The sequence below is a fragment of the Siphateles boraxobius genome, unplaced genomic scaffold (genome assembly GCF_051911475.1).
Source record: "Siphateles boraxobius isolate OS27281-9 unplaced genomic scaffold, OSU_SipBor_1 22, whole genome shotgun sequence".
Classification (NCBI taxonomy): Eukaryota; Metazoa; Chordata; class Actinopteri; order Cypriniformes; family Leuciscidae; genus Siphateles; species Siphateles boraxobius.
The window spans coordinates 7,405,433-7,429,424 of NW_027508833.1; the positions used below are offsets into that span (position 1 = coordinate 7,405,433).

The 23,992-nt window shown below is 39.6% G+C and overlaps 1 protein-coding gene and 1 long non-coding RNA gene across 4 annotated transcripts in view; both read left to right on the top strand.

Annotated features, from left to right (window-relative positions):
* The window catches only part of syncripl (synaptotagmin binding, cytoplasmic RNA interacting protein, like), a 32,651-nt gene extending 16,194 nt beyond the window's left edge, over positions 1 to 16,457 (top strand). Inside the window, exons 6-12 of one of the 3 annotated variants that reach the window (XR_013206586.1) lie at positions 3,123 to 3,299; positions 3,933 to 4,068; positions 6,171 to 6,376; positions 8,481 to 8,630; positions 8,709 to 8,830; positions 10,829 to 11,393; positions 15,134 to 16,457. Coding sequence is in view for 2 of the 3 variants with exons in the window: in XM_077238526.1 (XP_077094641.1) it covers positions 3,123 to 3,299; positions 3,933 to 4,068; positions 6,171 to 6,376; positions 8,481 to 8,630; positions 8,709 to 8,830; positions 10,829 to 11,234 (1,197 nt within the window). In the remaining variant the exon portion in view is untranslated. Of the gene's footprint in view, positions 1 to 3,122; positions 3,300 to 3,932; positions 4,069 to 6,170; positions 6,377 to 8,480; positions 8,631 to 8,708; positions 8,831 to 10,828; positions 11,472 to 15,133 lie in introns of those variants that run through there. The other 2 variants (XM_077238527.1, XM_077238526.1) reach the window with 2 other exon arrangements.
* Positions 1 to 23,992, top strand: part of LOC143746613 (uncharacterized) — a 299,149-nt gene that overhangs the window by 252,998 nt on the left and 22,159 nt on the right. The window lies entirely within an intron of this gene.

The following is a 23,992-nucleotide window of genomic DNA, read 5'->3' on the forward strand; positions in this document are numbered from 1 at the left end:
AATTTCAAAATCAAAGACGGCAAAAGGAGAGGGCGGCATCAGCGCTGATATAAGTAGGGCTGTTCGATTCCGATTCCTGGTTCTGCAATCGATGTCAAAGTCGATTCCAAGTAACGATTCCTCACTGCCGTTTTCGATTCTTGTTTTTATAGATTGGAGGAACCTAATCTCGCCATAACTACATGATATTAAGGTTGTAGAAAGTAGCTTTCTCATAATATGAAGCTGTATTTGTAATCTGAAGATACATTTCTATAGCTCTGATTGATTTTAAAATGTCATTTTGGCCGTTTGCTGTTTCAACTGCTCGCTTAGCACAGGATTAATATATAAAGCAAACTGTACACTGAAATATCCAGAACATTAACATCAACACTATTAAAAGCATGATTAATCTGTCAATCAGATGAACATAGAAGCAGAGGCTCTCAGCCACTGATTCGTGCTCTCAACACGTTTTCTTTTAGGATTATCATTGGCTAATAGAAAGAAAGTTTTTTTTAAAAAAATTGCATTTTATTTAAAATTAAAATAAGATCAAGACTGATCACGTCATGATCTGTTATCTCGTAAAAGTCCGTCCAGTGCTCAAAATTGTTAACGGCATAAGCCTACGTAAAATAACCTCCGAATGGATTTTTTAACTGGTTCGCTGAAACAGAACTTCTCATAGAAATGAATCAGACTTCCAATCATTATTAGCAAGCGAAAGGCAAATAAATTATAAGCTTTGTCGAACTGGAAAGGGTTTTAAAAGAGTCATCGATACCCCTTCATTTGGATGCACTCCTAAAGTGGTTTGAGCGATCGGATTGAAATCCGTCCGTTTATGGCTCATGTATAGAATATTGAGTAAAGAAGCTCAGGTTTATTTAGAGGACCAAACCGAGCAAAAATATGCAATCTGGTGCAATTGCTGATACTTATATGGACAAAATGTAAGATGAAATTTGGGTGCTTGTAATGTAAATCAGTGAGATGTTTATAATATTATAACAGACTACTTTCATTTAATGCATTTAAATATCAATATCTGCCTATAAAATTTCTTAGTAAGATTACATTTAAATGCTTAGTTTTATGATCAAAGCTCAGTAGTTTTAAAACCTATAATGCAATGCAATACAATGGTGATTGAGAGATGAACAAATAAACCTTCCTTCACAAGCCTAATGATCATATTTGGACAGTAAATTTCATTGTTGCCTATGGCAAGGAAACGTTGGCTTTTTACGAACAAATCAATTGTTGTTGATAGGGCTGTCACTAACGATTATTTTGGTGATCCAGTAAACGGTCAAATATTTTGATAATTAAAGGTGGGGTATGTGATTTGGAAAACGACCGGCAGATTTTGAAAATACACAATTCAAATGGTCCTACATTCTTTTCTCCAACGCTGGCTCTGACTCCACCCATTCGAAGAACATGAACGCGCAATCATGCACGAGCGAAAACTCAGATGGGCCAGCGAATGTAATGACAATTTACTACTAATCATGGAACCGGCTTTGCCGATGAGATGCGCATGCGTCACAAGCTTTGAGTATGCGCACGAAAGGGGTCACGCGCGCTGGGGGGAGGGGGGTGTGGTACGACCGTTTGATTGACGAACTTACTGTCCATTGATTCCAGGTGGTCTTGGAAATGAATGGCTGGAGTTTTTCGAGTCCTGCCCGTTCCACTAGGGTTGTGCGATGTCTACCAATTTAGCATCAGGCGATGTGTACAGTGAAACATCGCAATGGACGATGGTATCGGGAGGAGGGGCAGGGCTAACATTCTAATTTTTCACTTAAGCAATAAGCCCCGCAAAGCCGTGTTTTACGCCCGTTTCACACATATCACACGGATCGCCGGACCGCAACCGCGTGCAGTGTGAAAGCTCTAACCTGTTAACATGGGTACGTAAAAAAATACGCACCGCATACGTACTGCAAACGGAGTATGTATGAAACGGGCGTTTACAGTGGATTTAGAACAGCTAAGGGGCGTAGGCACAACGCGGAGATATTTTCCTCTACATCTCATCAGCAATTTTGATTTCAGCACGCTGCAGCAGCTGACCACGAGCGAATGTACAGTGACGTGACAGAACTGCCAGATTCAAACTGTGCTTTCGCTCTGTGGCTGGCGCTGAGCCAGAGGCGGACGCGCTCGGCGCTTTTCATCACACAACTATTCAGTGTTTTTAACCACATAATGTTTTTTTTTTAGGTTTCAGACATTTAAATACATATAATTTATAGCAAAACAATACATTTATAGTTTGTAAAATACACAATGGTGTCTATGGAAGCAGCAATAACAACCCATTCAAATATATTTGAGAATTATAAATATATTTTTCATCTATAAAGAGAATCACATACCCCACCTTTAAGCGAGCAATCGGATATTTTTTTGTGGTAATATAAACAGACCTAATCAAACAATAGCCTTTCAAATGACTTAAAATACATATGAGGCAGTAATTTTTGGTAGATAAATTAGCAAAAGAAAGTAATCGTATGTTTTTATAGAAAAACACTGTTAAAATAAATATGTACATACATAATATGAACATTACGTATTATAACAAATGCTAGCAGTAGACTTTAATTTTTAAATCACGATGAACAACAGTTTGCTTATTTAGAAACATATTGATGTATTCGAATTAGATTTTGACATTAAAACAGAACCCAACTCTATATTTCAAATGCATACAATGAATAGACAGGATTTTGATGCAAGATGAAAAATTGATGCTGAAAATCGGAGAAGCCAGAACAGTCGCATGCCTTGATCAAACACGATAAGGCTATTTTATGTTTAAGATAAAACAAACATAAAATCTCACAGCATTATCCGTAACATTGTGGCTGCAAGCCTATTAACTGTAGGAAAACTAATACTTGCTTTTGGGTGATAGATAAATAAATATGGCAAAAAACGATTCGTGGCCTTTGAGAATCGATTTTGAATCGACCACATTTAAAAAAACGATTAATCAAAAATTATTTTTTTGCCTAGCCCTAACCAAATGACAGAGGGCTTCTGTACCATCTAAAATGTATTATGTTTTCAATCTTTTTTATTATGGCTAATGTTGGTCTGATGATATCTTCAAATGTTCATAGATTTTTGTGGGAAAGATCCCGAGAGATCTGTTTGAAGATGAGCTGGTCCCTCTGTTTGAAAAAGCGGGGCCGATCTGGGACCTGCGCCTGATGATGGACCCGCTCAGCGGCCTGAACCGCGGATACGCCTTCGTCACCTTCTGCACTAAAGAGGCTGCGCAAGAAGCCGTCAAGCTAGTGAGTGACTGTCTTTACTAGTGGTGTAACGATACCCTCATGTCATGATTCGACACGCATCACGATACGATATTATTGCGATACTCCAAGACATATGGTAAAAGGTTAACAAAAAATGTGCTGTTGATTAAAATGCTAAATTTGATATTACATTGTGTGTGTAAATGAATAGGCTTGGACTTGGAAACCCTATGCACAGGACAATAGAGACACCAGAATAACAATATTCATGATTCTGAAGCTAAATACAGAATTATTTTAGATGTATATGCTTGCTCTCTTTCACTGGCTTGATACATTTAAATTAATGTATTGGCCACATTTTACTGGTAACAACAGACATTTGGCATTATCAGGACCCACAAATATTCCTCCATTGCATTATTATACATTATATGTATAATATTAACATTATATATAGTAGTTTAATGTAGTACTCTGACACTAAAACTCTAAACTTTTTCTCACATAGTAATTTTTATTTTGGGTGAACTAGCCACCATACATATTGTCACTATCCACAATACATATTGTTGCATTTTTGTATTTCGATATATTGTTACACCCCTAGTCTTTACTGTGTGTCTCTAGTCAGTGCAGTCTTCTGGATTCTGATTGTAATATTCCCTGCAGTGTAACAACAACGAAATTCGACCTGGTAAACACATCGGCGTATGCATCTCTGTTGCCAATAATCGTCTTTTTGTGGGGTCCATCCCTAAGAGCAAAACTAAGGACCAGATCGTGGAGGAGTTTGCCAAAGTAACTGGTAAGTTTTAGTGTTAACTAACATTAGAGGTTGACTGACATGTCAGTTTTACAGATTATCAGGAAAATCGGTAACACTTTACAATAAGGTTCATTAGTTAACTACCTTATTTAACGTTAACTAAGAATGAACAGTACTTCTACATCATTTATTAATCTTAGTTAATATTAGTTTCAATATTTACTAATACATTAAAAATCAAAGGTTGAATTTGTTAACATTAGTTAATGCACTGTGAACTAACATGAACAAACAATGAACAGCTGTTTTATTAACTAACATTAACAAAGATTAATAAGTACTGTAACAAATATATTGCTCATTGTTAGTTCTTCATTAACTAATGAACCTTAGTGTAAAGTGTTACTGGAAAATCAACACTGATATTTTGTAATAGTTTTTTCTGTTTGCACTGGAGGGTTCTAGCAACAATGTTACGAAGTCAAGGAGGGAAACTGCTTAGCTTTCATCTTAATTTGTTTAATTTGTTATTATTTGTTGAATAATAAAGATGCCCCTTGTGCTTCATGCAGATCCCATCATTTATTCTCTAGGGTGGTCCAGTTTGTTACTGGACAGATATAAACATGAACTCTACGTTGAGAATTTGTTATGTAGATCTTAAGTTAATCATATTTTCGTGTTAATATCAATCATGTTAATGTGAAAAATGCCCGAGTTTTCGTTGTGCGCTCGCTTTACTGTCCGAGTGCATGTACACCATTTCCAAACTTTTCTCTCTTCTAACAAAATAAACTTCATGAAATAGTTATGTGCAAAAGAAATGTAAGAAATGTAAGTGCGTCTAAAACATGAGCACGGATATGATAATATACACAATGCCGTTTGAAGATTTCCTTTAAAAGACCAGATTGATTTATTTGTATTTTTTTTGTATTTCTCGCTTTGCTGTACACTTGTATATAGTTCATATAACAATAACAAAATAGTAATGTAGCATAGCTATTTTTTTCAAATTTATTTAATTGAATAATTACTAAACTAAGAGTAATTACTGGTAGTTTTCTATGAAGTGGAAAGCTTTTGTTCATATTATTGTTTTTAAACCCTATTGGTTGATTAATAGGTTCTCAGCCAGATTTAGCACTTTTAATTGTAAAAATGTATCCGTTTAAAATCAGTAAACCTCTAATATGCATAAATAATGATAGCGTTTCCATTGGGCTACATGGAGCTGGTCTGGAGGATGAACGTGACCCTCAGACTCAAAAAGATGACTCAAAAGTGTGTGCCGGTGCTGTTTCAGGAGATATGAAACTCATCACATTAGTTCCTGATAGATAAAAGTAAAATTAGTTTGTCCTTTCATGTGGACTTCACAATCATTCTTTACATGGCTCTTTAGTGACACAAGCTCAATTTTATGTTCTCTATGTGCATAACAGCGCAAGTATGCATTTCATAAAACGAAAAATTTTGTACATGCATATGCGTTTAGACGAGTAAAAAGGGTTACTCCTAAAAGGGAAAAAATCGAAGTGTGATTTTTCTGGTTTGAAGATAGCAATTTAAAATCCGGTTTTATTTTTTATTTGATAAGGAACACTAGTTTTGTTTGTAGGACTGCACAATTTGTCCCACATTTTTGTGCTTCTATCTATATGACTATAACAATAATACTAAATTAAAATATTAAACACAATACTATTGTAATAAGTTTCACTATAAAAGTGTATTAAAGAACCATAGTGTTTTTCTTTTTTACACAATTGTTTATTTTCAAAAGTTAAAACATTCGTAATGCTAATAAATTTTAGAAAAACAGGGAATTAGCTGATGCTATTGGTGCGTGTTTCATGCTTGTGTGTGTACTGTTTATTGGCACAGACATTTGAAGGAAGCTCCGTTGCCCTCTTGAAAACTGAGGTTTGCTACTCAAACAGCAGCATGTCTGCAATGACTTGGTCAAGCATTTTCATCTGTGTGTTTGTGTAATTGGTTTAAAGCATGTTTGAGTCGAGAATGTTTTTATTTTATTTTATGATGAACTAAAGAGTTGAGTATTGAAGTGTGATGGATTTGATTTGCCAAAACGAGCTTCAGTTTTCCTGGAAATAATTTTCCATCCTCAATCCCAACAGAGGGCTTGAATGACGTCATCTTATACCACCAGCCCGATGACAAAAAGAAGAACCGAGGCTTCTGCTTCCTAGAGTATGAAGATCATAAAACGGCAGCCCAGGCGCGACGCAGGCTAATGAGTGGCAAAGTGAAGGTTTGGGGGAACGTGGTGACGGTAGAATGGGCTGATCCCATAGAAGACCCCGATCCCGAAGTCATGGCCAAGGTACGTGTTCTGTTAGCACAATGCAAGAGTAGCATTTTTTGTCCAGGTGAGGGTGGCCAATGTGACCAAAGTCTTGCATCACAAAGACTAATTTAATATCATGATTAAAAATCATGATTTAGAACCTAAATCACACATTCTCACACATTCTTTTTAATGCATAAGGCACTAAAAAAGTCAATAAGGCCTTGTTTACACTGTGAGTGAAATGTGACCCAATTCTGATGTTTTGCTCAAATGTGACAGATCGGATGTGTTCTATGACCATGTAAACAGGAAAAAAACGCATGCATTCGGATATTTCGAAATCGGTTTCAGGCCTCGTTCATATGTGGAAATAAATCGGATATAAATCAGATATGCCGTCGGTGAAAGAGGGAACTCTGATTGGCTGTTCAGCTTAGTGAAGGAGCCAGTGCACGAGAAAAATAGCAAAACGGCGAGCAAAGAAGTCAAAACGCTACAGATAGAAGGCTTCTCTTATGTTACATCATCTTACCTAAGTGTTCCTTGGCGAATATTTCAATATTAACATGAGCGGAGTGGAATAAAGAAAGTGTTTAGCAGGATTGATATTCAAAACGGTAAGCACACACTGCTTTGTTCACTGTATGTGTATCTGCAGCCTGCAGCATCAGTTTCCCTTTTTGAATGACGAATATAGACTCATATATCTGCAGAAATAGACAGTTGTCTCATTTACACGCAGGCGCAGAACGCGCATTCTAGCTAACAGTCGGCAGTAGTTCTCTCGGTGTGTTCAAGTGCAGCTTTTTACCCCAACGCGAGGCGACAACACAGTCGGGTTTCATCAGCGCTAGTTCGTCGGCGTCGGTTTGGTGTGTTCCAGGCTTTAGGCTACGTCTCTGCGGTTTAATGACGAGACCATCAGCAAAGGGACGGATGGTGTCGTCGTAGGAGAGGAATGTGGACACACGCTGACACAACATATCAAAGGTTGGCTTGCTCATTATGCCATAGACCCACTGTTCCTCGTTAAAGCCCGCCACGATCTCATGAAAATGCGTATCTATAGCACGAATTTTATTTCTCGTGCCATTTACGCCAAAAATAGTTTTCACGTGCATATGATACGCACATTATGGTGTGTAATACGCACACACTCCACACACCCCTAATCCTATGCAAGGGGTTTACAGTGCCTATCATGCACGCAAAAACTATTTTTGGTGTATAAATGGCACGAGAAATTAAATGGTATATATACGCACTTTCATGAGATCGTGTTGTATGTTCCCAACAGTCCTGAGCGCTCTCGCACACAATAACTCTGCAGCACATGCGCAGCTTCAATGATGGCCCTTTTCGTCGTCCTCCACCTCAAAATCATTGTGATAGATGGGAAGTTCGCCAAACATCACAAAGCTAGCATCAAGCATATTTTGGGTTCGTAAAACTGTGAAAGAACTCCCTTTAACCATGCGCAATCTTTTAGATAGTATGTCAAGTGTAAACACATGAATCGGAAATTAATTCAATTTCACAATTGAAAGAACGTGTAAACAGATGGTCAAAAAAATCGGATATAGGCAACAAATCAGAATTGGGCATCAAAAACTGCTGTGTAAACGAGGCCTTAGAAGCATAGTTAGTTAGTCATCAAGAATCCAATAATTAATGCATAGCACCTTTTTCTCCATACTTGCACTTGACAGAAGTTTAAAATCTGCAGTTTTTCTCACAAGCCCAGGTAACACAGACTACGCCTGGAAAGTGATAAAGGCCAAACTTAGCAGGGTAATGAATAATGAAGTATACCATACCATAATTACTCAATAAATACACTTTTAAACAAGTCTTTGAATATCTAATAAACATTTTACCTCACATTAAACAAACTTTGCATTACGGTAATGAGAATAACTGCGAATGAGAAATAATAAAACATGACATTGGGCATATTACAGCAATGAAAGTGAGTTTTTAATAATTTGAAGGGAATGTTAGATTGGATGGTCTTAAATTGGCCTTTTCTTAATGCAAAATAGTTTTACTTTCCTGTGATTCACCTTTTTCTCCTCTCAGAGCCTTGAATTAGAAATGGTCTAATTATACTGAAATTTATCTTGCTTGTATCGTTTAGGTCAAAGTCCTTTTTGTAAGAAACCTGGCAAGCACAGTAACGGAAGAACATCTCGAGAAGACGTTCTGTCAGTTTGGAAAACTGGAAAGGGTTAAAAAGCTTAAAGACTACGCCTTCATCCACTTTGAGGAGAGAGATGGTGCTGTTAAGGTAATCGTCTCTTCCTCTGCATCGTTTTAGAGGTTGTTGGTTATTTATGCACAGATTTTAACCAGTGTTTTTCCACAGGCTCTAGCTGAAATGCATGGGAAGGATTTGGAAGGGGAACAAATTGAAATCGTCTTTGCAAAGCCACCTGATCAGAAGAGGAAAGAGCGAAAGGCCCAGAGACAAGCTGCTAAAACTCAAATGTAAGTCTGTTTGTAGCCATTCATGAGCGTTGTCACACAACTTTCTTCCCCTGAACACAAATGGAGAAACATGGCAGCATTTTCCAGATGTTCTCGAGGCCTATAAATGACAATGTAAAGTGACTTTAAAGTATCAGTACAAAAGTCCATATGACTAAAGCCAGGGACACAACTGTAGATGTATCGATATTCGATAAAAAAAACGCTGCATATACTGTCATATAGATTTTTTTTTACGATTTTTTTTTCCTCTATTGAAAGTCTAGACCAGGTGTGCCCAACCCTGATCCTTCCGATCGACTGTCCTGCACAGTTCATCTCCAACCCTAATCAAACACTAGGGCTGAAACGATTCCTCGAGTTGCTCGATTACAAAAATTCCTCGAGGCAAAAACTCTGCCTCAAAGCCTCGTTAAATTCCTATGACATGCACTATACGGGCGGCGCAGGGATTTGATTGTTTCACACGGACCGTTTATTCACACGGACCTGTTCAGGAAGCATGTATTTTGAATGTAGTTGGCGTGATGAACGGGAATAAATATGTAAATAAACGGCAGAAATTGTCTAAAGTGTGGGATCATTACACACTTAATTCACTTAATTCACTTAATACACTTAACTCGCTGAAACAAGGTAACGTAGTCTAAGCCTATTGATGTTCGCTGATTTTAATCCCATTCTGTATTTGTAGCGATGTCGTGATGCGGTTTGACTAGATATGATTTTTAGCTTTGATGACATTTTTAAGTAGTAAACGTAACTATCACGTTCAATTGCAAGAGTATAGCCTAAAAAAAGAACCCCTTCACACACACACACACACACACACACACACACACACACACACACACACACACACACACACACACACACACACACACACACACACACTCCAGTCAGACCAATTGCACCATTGCATCACATATGCTTAAACTTTTATGTAGCCACGCAACAATCATTTCTGCATGCATTCACTGTACACACCGGGACGTGATGGAGGAACAAATAATGTATTGCAGTCTTTGCGCATGGAAATCCGCAGGAGCAGGGTTGGGCACCCCTGGTCTAGACAGTCAAAAATGCCTTCTGAAAAGATCACTTTATAATATGATAAAGCTTTTTTCCATATAAACGTTAATCAATTATTAAGTGACATTTAATGAGTCACTGAATCATTCATTCAAACTATTTTTTCATATTGCTTATTTGTTCAAGAATGAGACAGTTGTTTATGAATGGGTAATTTAATTTTTATTCAACCTACTCATTCAAAACGCTGAATCATTCAGTAATGAAAACATGGCTGAGTGTTGCTGTGAGATCCGCTAAGGTTCTGCTGTGAACTTTGTTTGGAAATATATTCGTTGCTGAAACGGAACAAAAACAGTCATTATCGCATCTAAAATGTAAGTGACTTAATATTAACTACTTTTTTGTTGAACTGTTGTATGAAATCAGGGTCTCTTTTTCAATCATTATGTGTATTCAGGAAAACAGGACTTTTGGTTGTGTTGCTTAACTGTATCTATATGTTCTCTATATTCTCTATATCAGTGTTAGTGTTTCTGAACTCCCTGAAACGCCTCCATTGTAGGTTGAGCTTGAGTTTCTTCCGGGAACAAACACGTCACAATATTCCTCATTTAAATAATTCATACGCAGAATAAAGGGGTGGGGCCTGGTTGAGTTAGTTAGTAGTGTGTAAAACTGGCGGTTATGGTAAGGGGCGTGACATTTCCCAAACACAGTTGAAGCGCTTGACCAATCACAACACACTAATCCAGCCGACCAATCAGAGCACAGTGTGCTTTACAGAAGGAGGGGCTACATAGAGACAGGAACTGAACAGAGCGTTGCTGCAACAATAGAGAATATGGGGAAAATAATCAACATTCAAGCAGGAAAACACCAAAACAACATCAAGACTTTGTAAAAGGGCATAATAGAAGACTGAATTATGTTTAGTTTGTAAACAAGTGAATTTTTTTTCCCCAGGTATGATGAATATTATTACTACGGCCCACCGCACATGCATGCCCCAACAAGAGTGAGAGGCCGAGGCGCTCGAGGTTATTCGTATCCTCATGACTATTACAGCTATGAAGATTATTACGATTACTATGGCTATGACTATCACAACTACCGAGGCGGATACGACGATCCCTACTACGGCTATGATGACTTTCAAGCTCACGTTAGAGGAAGAGGCAACAGAGGATCCCGTGGGCCCACACTGTCCAGAGGCCGGGGCTCGAGCACTCCCCGAGGACGGGCCGGTTTCTCCCCGCGCCCGGGTCTTGGGTCCAGCAGAGCCCGAGGATCCCGAGGAGTCCAGCAGAGATGTCGAGTGGTACGTGATGTGTGGGTGGAGCACTCCTGCAGTGTTGGCAGGAGGTTTTGAAACCCTGTAGGCTAGATTTTTTTTAGTCTTTTTAAAGTAGAATTTATCATGACAAAGGACGTAGTGATCAAAACACATGTTTTGGCGTTTGTTTTTGCTTTCCCTCCTTTTCATATTGCTTACATATGCAAGGCACCTTGTGGACGAAACGGACCAAAGGTTTGCACTTTCCTTTCATTTATGGAAATTCAATTTACAGCACTTGAGTACAGTGGTTTGTGTTAGTCTGCTGCATATGCAAATGGCAGCTAATATAGCTAAAATATCATTGTTCTTCAGCTTTTTTATATTTAAAACTTTAAAAAATTTTTAAATCAAATTCGGCTGAAAATGAATATTCGGTTTCAGCTGAAATAGTTTTAAAGGGTTGATATCGATTTTAACCTGTTTTCAGCACACCGTTTAAATGTTTATATTTCAACAAAATGGAGTAGAAACATAATTAAACCAAAAAGTTGTATAAAAAACTGCCTTGTGAATGTTTTTTTGAGTGTTGATTAAATAAACTTGATTAATTAAGTAACTTTATTTTTTGGTTTTCGGCCAAATCAGAACTTGTAAAACACTAAAAATCAAGTTAAAAACGTACTTGGTTACTAACGTAACCTCGGTTCTCTCTAGAGAGGGAACGAGTACTGCGTAATATCAACGACTCAAAGCCGGCGATATGTTATGCCATAAATTACTACTTGATTAACTAACTGTATTTTTCTATGTACATTTCCGAAATGCACTTTCTGTAAAGCTGCTTTGAGACAATGTGTATTGTGAAAAGCGCTATACAAATAAATTTGAATTGAATTGAATTAATATCTTACGCTATGGGGAAAACCTCTTTTTCACGAGATATTGAAGCCAAAAATTAATCCTTAATTTTGAATCAATGTAAAACGCTGTGCGGCAGCATGCAGACAAAAGCAAGACGGATCGCGCGCCTATTGGCTGCCCTGCGGCAACAGCAGCTGCCTATCGAGAGAGGCCCTGCGTGACGTGATACCCAATGGGGGCGTTTCGCGCCCATTTCGTCGCGTCCCGCCAGAATAGGCGTGGCCTTGGCCTATAAATACGCTCGACAGGCTAATACAAACTGGTTTTCATCACTGAAGCGAACCAGCGCTGTTGTATGCACGGCAAGATACGCAGTATTCGTTCTCTCTCTAGAGGGAACCGAGGTTACGTTAGTAACCGAGTACGTTCTCTTACGAGAGTATCTCGCATACTGCGTAATATCTTACGCTATGGAGAACACAATGCAACACGCCGTGCGTACTGGGATCAGACACCAAAGTCCCAAGGGCAGTAGCCCGGGGCTCATATAGTGCATAATCACCGTAGACTCAAAGAGAGTCAAAGAAGAGAGGCTACAAGCATCATTCTCCATGAAATTGCATCCCACAGGAGCTAGTTAGGTTTAACAGTGTTTCACGCAGACCGGGTATGAACTGGGTATAAGTACGGGTTATTCAACACCCATGGAGCTGTTCTATCGATCAGTGAGAGATGCACAAGCAAAACTCAGCATTCTGCGCCGGCGCAGCGGGGCAGATAGTACTGAATTCTAGACCGACAGCAGCTTGGCCTGTAAGGCGGGAAACTCTAGGTTATAAGGCCCAGCCAGGCTCGAGGCCCAGCCAGCCGCCGTACAGATATCCTGCAAGGAAATCCTGCTAGACCACGCCCACGACGAGGCCACGCCTCTCGTGGAGTGCGCTCTGACACCCAAAGGACACTGCAGGCCCTTAGAAGTGTAAGCCAGCGCTATGGCATCGACTATCCATGTGGATAGGCTCTGTTTTGATGCGGCCAGTCCCTTGGTGCGTCCGCCAATCAAAACAAAGAGCTGCTCGGTCTGTCTAAAGACAGACGAGCGGGATACATAAGCTCTCAAGTAGGGACCATAATTCCGGGCGAGGATGCCAAATCGAGCCCTTTGCCTGAAAGAGGAGGTCTCTCCTCTCCGGTATAGGCAAGGGCGGGAGTGCTGGTCAGCCGCATTAGGACTGGGAACCAAATCTGGTTTCCCTGATTTGTTCCAGCACTTGAGGCAGGAGCGAGACGGGGGGAAAAGCATAGAGGGGGCAGCGGGGCCATACGTGGTGATGCACGCCCACGAGGGGCGGGGTAGCTTTCTTATGACAAAGAAAGCTAGCCGCGGTTTTGATGCTGGCCCGTTTCCCTGACGACTCGCGGGCAGAAGGGGGGGAGGTCCACAGAGCTCGCCCAATCCTCACTGTCCGACGCCAGGATAGAGCAGCTGGCCTTCTCTACAGATTCAGCTATCTCGTCGTCATAATGGCGGAGGCGGCGGCGTGCGTTGTTGTTGTCCGTCAGTGAGCGACTCGAGTGAAGCTGGCGGGCGAACCGGCGAGCTTTCACAGGCTGGAGAAGGCTCGGGGACCCGCTGAGTACGGCACTTTACGGCGCGGCACTACAGCGGGCAGGAGTGCAGACTCGGAGAAAAAGTGCCAGGTGAGTCCTCAGAGTCACCATGGCAACAGCTCGCTCAGCGAGCGCGAGAGCTGCATGATCCTTACCCAGGCGGGAAAAGCAGATGAAATGGCGGTCCCCGTCGCTGAGTGCGGCTCGGCACGAGCCACAGGAACGAAGCATCTTTAAAAAGATGCTGCTCTTTTAGATAAAGAGAGAGAGAGAGTGTGGGTCGCGACGGCGAACACATTCTCAGCAGAGTAAAAGGATATTGACGCCGGAAAGCGTAGCAGGTACGGCGGCTGAAGGCGGCGAGGTGAAGGCCAGCGGCTTCAGGCTCGAAGGCTCGTCCTGCAGAAGGCTTACAGTCAGATGGCGCAGCTTCTCACTCCGGATCCAGCGATGCGTGAGCTTCGCTGAAGAGATGAAAACCAGTTTGTATCAGCCTGTCGAGCGTATTTATAGGCCAAGGCCACGCCTATTCTGGCGGGACGTGACGAAATGGGCGCGAAGCGCCCCCATTGGGTTTCACGTCACGCAGGGCCTCTGTCGATAGGCTGCTGCTGTTGCCGCAGGGCAGCCAATAGGCGCGCAAGCCGTCTTGCCTATGTCTGCATGCTGCCGCACAGCGTTTTACATTAATTAAAAAGGAAGGATAATTTTTGGCTTCAATATCTCGTGGAAAAGAGGTTTTCCCAATAGAATAAGATATTACGCAGTACGAGAGATACTCTCGTATAAGAACCAACCCTGCATGTTTTTACTTAAACAAATGGAAGAATATTCAATCATCATGTAAATTTACCATTTAAACAAAAGTAAGTTAAACTTACAAACTGTTTTTGCTACTGAAGTTTAAATCAGAGGCTTTTAAAACACTTGTATAACAGTAACACACTTATACCCTCAAAGACAAGGATGGCTGTAAATCTAGTGTAAAGATTGACACTAAATGAATCTTAATGAGCAAAATAAACTTTCTTTTAGCCTCCGCTGTTATGCATTTTAAATTGAATTAATTAATTGTAAGAGTAACAGGTTCACTCCAGCGAAATCAGTCCTGCAACTGAACTGAGCTGCTTTAGCACACGGATTCATATCGACAGAGATATTGGGTTACAGTGTTAAGTACGGAGTAATATTAAGCAACTACATGTACTTACTATAGGGTTCGGGTAGGATTAGGTTGAGGGTTAGTTGCATGTAATTATGCATAATATACTGTTATTACTATGGTAAGTACATGTAACATATGTAACACGGACACTGTAAAATAAAGTGTTACCAGATATTGTGCCACTGATGTCTTCAGATAATGTTCCTTTAAAAATGCTCTGGTAACTGGATTTTTCCGAGATTTTGGATAACCATCTCCTGTGCTTTTGTTGTGAAGGTCCTGCATGAACTGGACTAATTATATACCTTTCCTTGTGTTTGCATAAATAAAGCATGCGTGTCTTTTGTTCCACCAGGGAAAGGGGGTCGAGGCTGGTCCTGACCAGGTAGTATGAAGACTGACTTGTATGGGGTTACACCGGATGCTACCAGTGTTCATAAGGTTAAAGCAAACTCAATGATATTCCAGCCTGTATTGAAGCATATCTCCAGTACTGCCACTCCCAACAAACCATAAGAGTTCAAAAATTCCCCAACTTGCCATTTTCACATTTGGAGCCCGTCTAAATAAATGAACTTGCAACTGCCCCCAGTTACATAGTCAACGCCTAAGCATGCCACATTTTGGGACTGAAGTTCAGACTCTCAAGGATACCAATACGTCAGATGTGTTTTGCACTTTTTCTTTTTTACTCCTGCGTTTGAAGTGGCTCAAAGGAGCTTGATGCTGATGTATATTTTTGTGCTAACTACAATTTTTTGTGGGAATGTCCATGTTAACCTAAAACGTTTGGATTCTGGTAGAGAACATTTGCGGGGTTTTGGTGTAACCACCTCACATGGACAAGTCAGGCATTCCAGGAACGTGGTTCTTTTCAGAACTTGTCTTTTTAAGGGTCGGTTAACTACCTCAGTAGAGAGGATTCAACTACCCTGCCTGTACTGTAAATAGGGACACTTAAAAACAAAAAAAAGCATAGGAGCAGGGCTTGTTTCTTATGAAATATGCACAAGGGCAGCAGCTCAGAAGATATTCTTAATGTAATGTAGTCAATCCGCTGCTGCTCTGACATTGCAAACAGTAAAACTGGGCATGCAAATGAATCTCATATGATGAGCTGGAACAAGCCCTGCTTTTATCCACCTTTCAACTGAATTAGCTGCCTTGCTTCTTCAGATTATGTAGTTACTGGGTGTATGATTGTATGATAGTTTGGAATAAAATGTTACTTTTGTATTGGCTTAAACATCACAAATGCACCCGCTGCATTTGCTAAGCCCTGCAGTGTCCTTTTTTTCGGTCAGTTCTTGCGAACGCCAGTTCAATGAATTATGTAGGTTTTATAATCAATCATGACTATTGTCGAGCGATCAATATTTTCAGTGGCTGCGATCACAAGCATGAGATGAACTTGTTTCTGAAGAAAAAGGGACACTGCAGCTTCAGTTTATATTCCATATATAGCAAGCAGGTGACCGAACCATTCAACCGGTTTTGTACACAGTTAACTCCCTCTCGATAAAGCTGTAACATTGCAACCTTTTGAAAAGATGTGAGCAGTTTTAAACTATTGTTGGTGGCCAATAATGTTTTTGCATTCCAGCAAATAAATTGTTTTATACTGTAAAATGAGGTGAGTGTAACTTATTTTTGTAATAAAGGTTTTGAATTCTATCTTACAACCTGTTCACTGTCGTCATCTTGTTGTCTAGAAAGATATTTACATGCAGGTAGTTTGTGTAAGTATTTGGTCATTGTAGAGTAGAGTAAAAGCTTGCCCACAATCACTTGTGAACTAATTATACATTTTTTTGCATGACATACAAATGACAATCCACTCCAGGAATCTCTGTGGAATAATTAGGTTTTTTGTACAGTTTTGATAATAATTATTTTCCTCTGCCATAAAAAAAAAAGGTCTGGGCTATGTCTAAAAAAAAGCCAAGTCGTAGAGATCTCGAATTTGCCGGGATGGGTACAAATCCCACCCACACATCTGTCCTACACTAGGTGGCTGTATAATTCTCAAACTATGTAATGTTATCAAAATGATTCTTAAAAGTTTGTACAAAGATCACTGCAGAGATTTAAGCCAATTAAATGGCCTGGCGTCACATATTTAATTATATCTTATATTTGTTTGACGCATTGTCCGATCTTAATGAAATGTACAGCAGGACATTCTGAGGATACATGCCAAATTTTGTCTAATTCTGCCCATGGATGGCACTACAGTTAAAAGCCTGACACTGTCCGCAACAGTTGTTCAAAGAAAGTTTGATGTATATCTTTAGGGCAAGTGTCAACCAAGCAATGAAAAATCAGTTGAAGATATCAACAAAAAAGACACCAGCAGCCAATAAAATTTCATCAAATAATAACTTGACTCTAACAATAAAAAGGTAACCGAGTCTGTGTATTAAATAAATTGAGAATTGGCCACAATTTGGTGTTATAAACAAAATGTGCCCCCCCCCCCCCCCCCCCCCATATCTGTTTCCTTATCATTTGGCAAATATGGGCTGATATGGCGTTATTTTCCAGTCAAATGTCGAGAGCACATTATTGTAGAGCGAAAGTACATTAATATAATGCTCGAGCGGAATCTCTCTCCTCGCGCGCGAGATATACTGTGCCGAGCGCTAATGTCTGTTCTCGCGCGCGGGAACTGGGAGCGCGCTCTCAGATATACTCTGCTCTTGTTAGAATTTTCTCTGGGCTCGCTCAGAGAATATGCCTGAACTTAAAACGTGTTCAGTGCAATCGCGAATCTCTCCTCTTCGCTTAAAGTATATGGAGGACCAAACCTGCATAAATTAAAAATGAATAAATAAATATGCGAATAAATGTAAAGATAAATAAATAAATAAATGACTATTTATACTATTTATATAAATATCTTATTTATGTATAATTATATTTTTTCACATTTATTTTATTTATTTATGATAATTTTATTTTATCACATTTATGATACTGACATGCATTTATGCATCTTGTATAAGGGTGTCAAGTTTAGATTGAGAGAAACGTTTGTATACAATTTTGTTACCATACATGAAGAAAAAAAATGGACATTTTGATAAAAAGACACCATGTTTGTTAAATTCACACACTTTCTGTGCATTTTGTGTCTGCATTTTGTGTCATGGAATGTAGGGATCATTTTTATGGCCAGACCTCATGTTTTAGGCCAAAGTTATTGAGCCCATTGTTCCTCTTTAGCCAGGGCCTTTCATCCACCACCTTTTGGTTCATCGACACAGCAAAGTTTGAAGACGTTGCTCCCAAGTGAAATTAGGTTTATAAACTGGATGAGACTTCAGTGCCTGTACTGTATAGGCTTGTAATTCAGTCAGGACTCATTTAAAAATATGACAGTATTGAATGATAGTTTTGATGACAGAATTCATAAAAGTAATTTAAGGCAGTTTTATAGGGGAGTCTACATTAATATGGTTGAGTTTATACAACAACAAAAGAGTAGTTTAAAATTGTACTTTATTCACCTATGCATTAAAGGCACACTGTCATTTTTTGCCGCTAGAGGTCGCTCATTCAAAACAAGAGACCGCTTGATGAAGCCATGATTTCGGCTCAAGAGCAGTGGAGCTTTCATTACAGGGCTGGGATAAACGATTATTTTTAAAACGATTAATCTAGCGATTATTTTTTCGATGCATCGATTAATCTAATGATTCATTTTTCCAACCCGATTCGATTTCGATTTGATTATCGATTATCTCCTCGTTAATTGACTAATAGCAATTTATACATGTTGATTTAAATATCAGAATGAAAAAAAAAACATGAATTCCTTAACATTGCAATATATGTTTATTGCTCTTAAAATTCCAACATAAAAGACTGCAAGTGCAAAGTAATGAATTCTTAGTCAGAGGTAGCATTCAATAAAACCTTGAAGCCTTGAAAATAGGCCTAGCTTATTGAAAAAAAGTGCAATCTGTCACCACACATTAAAGAGCCACAAAATAGTAGGCCTATTTATGGTTTAATTTTCTTTGACTGACCGCATTATGAAAGTTGAGACTTTATTAAATGTTACCTTCTTGTTCCTGTCTGTCAGCGCGTTGTCAGTGTCTTCTATGTATTTTTCACGACATTAATAGCTATAAGCGCATACTTGCAGCAGTCTCGCACGGGCTTAGAGCTTGTGAATTACACGTATAAACTGAAGTTAAGGAACAACCTCGATCCATCAGGAAAATGCCACATAGGTCGCTGCATTTCACTGCGCTTCATGACATTTTTTTTTCCTTTTGAGCGAAGAAGCCGTTCTCCGGAGATGCGGAGTTCATTCATGATTATTAGGCTGCCGGTATAATAATCATCCTGGCGCCGGGTCTGAGTGAGTCATTTACTCTTTAAAATAAAATACTTTATTTTACTCATTTAAGACTGCTCTTATGAGGACACTCGACAAAAACGGACAGTTTGGCATAATTTGTGTGTTATGGTTTGTTCAAGCCCGAAAGAGAACTCGATACTGACGCACATTTTTCTGTGGTGTGTGTGTACTTAAGAGTGCTTGCCGCCTTGCACTTCTGATAGTCTGAGGAGCCACTCATGTTGCTACTCTTCTCCGGCGCCGCCATCTTTGTTTTGGGTCTGACGAATCGACGCCCATATTTTGCGCTGACATATTTTTTGCGTTGACGTAATCGATGACTTTGACGCGTTGTCCCAGCCCTGTTTTATTATGCCTCAGACTCTTCCGCGTCTTCCTGTCATATATGTGGGGTAACAGATTGGATACATTTGAGTGTGTTGAAAGTTATGTTATGCTACTCTGTGCTTTCGCTACTATGAGACACTTGTTACACACTGCAGTGAGATAGATCGATATTAGGTATAGTAAAACATGGTACTCAAGGTAAATCAAGAAAACGAGAGTTAAACAAAAAGACTAACTGTGTTGAGCTATATAAGAATTTGTTTTCTGTCGATGAATGTGTCCAATCAGTTGCTCACCCGTCTAATAAAACATAATATATTAAAGCGTCTTTGGTGTTTCCATGGTTTCTACAACATAAAAACATTAAATCCGTGGGTATAATGTCATTGATGGGCAACGCACAGACGCGGTCCATGTCCTGATTAAAACTGCTTATTTCAATGGATTTAAACATTCTTGGAAACATTTGGGATAAAGTGCACCTCAACAAAATATATAACATTGTTCTTGTGGTTTTTGGATATTTTAATCCAAAAATCTTACATAGTGTGCCTTTATTGGTAATATCTTTTTTGTTTCAAACTGGATTGATTTGGTGATTTTGTAACAAAGCTGCAGATAACTCATGAAAGGCTAAATTGAATTGTGTATGATAAAGTTTCTCCACTGAAAATAAAACGAAAGACACTCTCTAAACTCACACCAACCTAAAAGAATGAATGCAATATCTGCCAATGAAAGACACAAGACTGTTAACTGATTTCTTAATTTTGCTAAATGCTGACATCCAAATCATTTTTCAGTTTAAGGCATTTCAAACGTACGATGTAGATTAAGCTACTAATTGGGTCTACTGTTTTCTCCTCTCAGACCGTCAGGAGTTTCTTGGCCATATAGCCAGGCATACTGTATTGTGAACAGACAATTTTTATGTTTGTCTAATTAGTGACATGGACTTTTGGCAGGTTTAAAGCAATACTTAAAATGCCTTCATGTGTAATGGTCCACATTAGTGCTCATACATGGACTCAAGTGTGCTAGAGTAGCTGTTCAACAAAACCTGAGTGTTGAATCTCTATTGGAGAACAAAGATAGCTGTTCAATCTATGCTTACAAATGGATTTTAAATGTGCCTGTTTATTGCTAAATATTGAATAAACAGTAATTAAGTTCAAAGATAATTTATGATTGAATTGGTTCAAGTATATGTGCAGAAAATGTAGCATGAAAATATTTTTGACAACTGTTAATAAATAAAATGCATGTTTTTTTTTTTTATTGATTTATTAGTGGGAGCCAAAGCACACATTAAAACATCTTTCAGTGAAGAAATAACTCCCAACAATCGGATAACCCTAGAAATGAACAAATTGATATAAAAAACAATCACATTTCCCTTTCGAATGGGAACTCGCACTGCGTCCGAAGACACTTTGAGGCCTTCGCTCATCTGAGCTCCAGCTAGACCGTGACGTGAAGGGCCTGTTCACACCTGGTCACTTCATGTGTTTTTAATGATCGGAGAGATATCTGATTTGTTAAAACGGTTCAATTTACACTTGCCCACATAAATGTGTCTCCGCAAAACGGATATAAATCCGATTTTCAATTACCGCGCAATATGCAGATTTAACAGAGTTCACATCAGCAAAAGCAACAGATATGAGCAGCTTTTTATTTATCAGATTATTTATCGCAATAGGAGAGTGTGGCAACAGCCCTGGTAAGACCATTTGGTCTCACTAATTTTAATGAAGATGATTGTTTTTTGAGCGTCCGCGACTTTCTGTTTTGTTTGCATGCTGGCTTTGATGAAGAGATACACAGATTTATACACGGCGATGGGTGTTGCGGTAGCGCCGTAATGTCCGGCTATAATATGTCATATAGCCTATAACACGCTCACGCGTTTATCTTTTAGCTTTGTTGGGAGGAGTAAAATTTATGAATGTGGTTTCAACAACCAGCTGCATTTACACTTGTCCAGTTTCATCTGGAAAGCGTCTCACTCTTCCTGAAGTGGTTTGTGTTTCGGAGGGCATTTACACCTGGTCTTTTCACGATCAGATAGCTATCCGATCTGAGAAATGCATGAAGTGCCCAGGTTTAAACAGGCTGAAGTGTTCGGCCGCCTTGGTAAACCTTCTTTTAAGTTGAGTATAGTTGGCCTCCTCTCGCGTGGAGTGTCGCTCATCTGAGCCCCAGTTAGACTGACATCAATGACATTGAGTGACATCAAGTGTTCGGCCCTCTGTGAGGCCGCCTTGGTAAACCGTCTTTGATTAGAACCGTCTCGGGCCCTTTATTATATATATGCTCAGAGATGCTGACTTTGAGTCAGGCAGGGTTGAGCATGTCTTTTCAGCTCCCCTGGGGTCCTCAGGGGTCGAACCAGATCCCACTAGTATAGTAGTGACAGGTGAGGAGAACTTGTGTTTCTCTTTGCCAGTATTCCCTTAAAGCTAATGCCTTTCAGGGAGCCTGGCATTGCCAGACCTACTCTGTTCGCGCACCGGTAAGTCTTCTTCCTTGCATTGGGCTCTGAGCTATAGGTTGTGGCCTTAGGGAATAGAGTCATTGGATATGTTTACATGCAGAACTTGTTTCAATCTGACTGAATTCATTCCGATTGATGAATCTGAATGTAGTGTTTACATGAACACTAAACTTGTGATCGGGTTGATGTGCGTGTTTGTCACAAGCTTCAAATCGGAATATTTTTTTTGACGTGCACACTACACGAATATACAGTTTTCCGCTGTTAGCGCATAATAACTATTCTCCTACATTGGTTCTTTATTTGCTTTAAACAGCAGGCTTAATATTTACCCATTTCTGGTCATAATTTGGAAATAATGAGCATATGAACCGTTGTGCCGCTGCTTATATTTATCACGCTGGAAAAATGCCCAAAACCAGTTGTCTGTGGATGAGAATCCGAAACAATGACTGTTGGGACGTTGCCCTGCTCCACTTCACAGACACAGTGAAAGGAGATTTTTATAATGACGAGACACTCATTTATATGACACTTTATTCAACAGGAACAACAGCTGGTTCAGCTTGTCATTCGTCATTAGGCTATTTCTATGTCATTGCTCATGCGCAGTCCTTTCAGTTTCGGTTTTCGATCCAATCAAGTGTTTACATGCTCTCTTGATCGGATTAGAAAAGGAATAAACCGGCCCTTCCAATCGGATCGAAATTTCATTCTGATCAAGCTCAATCGGATCGATTAATGTGTTTACATGAAGGCTTTTCAATCCAATTGAGCCATCAATCTGATTACTAACGGATTATTTGGTTGCATGTAAACGTAGCCCCTCACAGTTCTGTCTTTGACCTGAGTAAGGGGTTTGGACTCCGGCATCTAAGTCTATTGAGCCGCCTTGTGCTTGTCACAGCCATTTAGGCAGCTTTTCCCTCAGTATAGCGAAGTGGAAACTGATTCCCCAAAGTGCCTTTGGACACAGTGCGAGTTCCCATTTGAAAGGGAACATCTCAGGTTACACATGTAACAATGGTTCCCTGAGAAGGGGAACGAGACACTGCGTCTCGCTGCTATGCTTCAGGTATACCTGGTCATGTCTCCATCAGTCAGAGAAGTTGTTGATGTGTACTTCAGGTGCCCTCTTGTACTCAATCGCACACGTAGCAACATCACGGGCTGTTGCCAGCCAATGACATTGTCATGTTTGATTCACGTGCTTCAGACACCGGTCACACTGAAGGTTTTCCCCAAATTGTCGTTGGATGCAGTGTCTTGTTCTTTTCTCAGTGAACCATTGTTACATGCGTAATCTGAAATGTTTTTTAGATTTTGTATGTTTTCTGAAACACAAACAGCTAACAACTAACAAACTGTGGTTGGAAAGTAACACTTAACATTTGAAAAGCCAAAACTGCAAATGCTTTTATAGCGTTTCTTAAAACTTTGTTCTCAGTTGCGCTTTGCCAATTAAACCAGTAATGATTTTTAATAAAGTATGCATATGACTTCAACAAACAAATACATCATTCCAAGTGAAATAACATTGAAGTAATATCAAATATTGCAGGTATTGAGCAAGCTTTTCATGCACCTAGAAGCTTTTTCACCATGTAGCCTGGCATACTGTACAGAAAAATGCCCAGCATTGCTAATATCAACAGAACCAGCACAATTTTGATGACCAGCCACCTGTATTGGTTGCAGATGAGATGGCGGATGGCCTTTAGCGGGCTAAGGAACCACAGCATTGTAATGTCAGGGCGGCTGGTGGGACAAAACCATTGAACAAGCTTTTAAAAATTGTGAACATAGACGATGTTTTACATGTTTGTCTTATTGATGACATGCACTTTTGGCAGGTTCAAAGCAATAATTAAAATGCTTTCATGTGTAATGGTGCTCATGCATGGACTGGAAGGAAAGTAGTGCAAGGAAGTGTGCAAGAGTAGCTGTTCAACAGAACCTGAGTGTTGAATCTCTAATGGAGAACAAAGATGGCTGTTCAATTCATGCTTACAAATGGATTT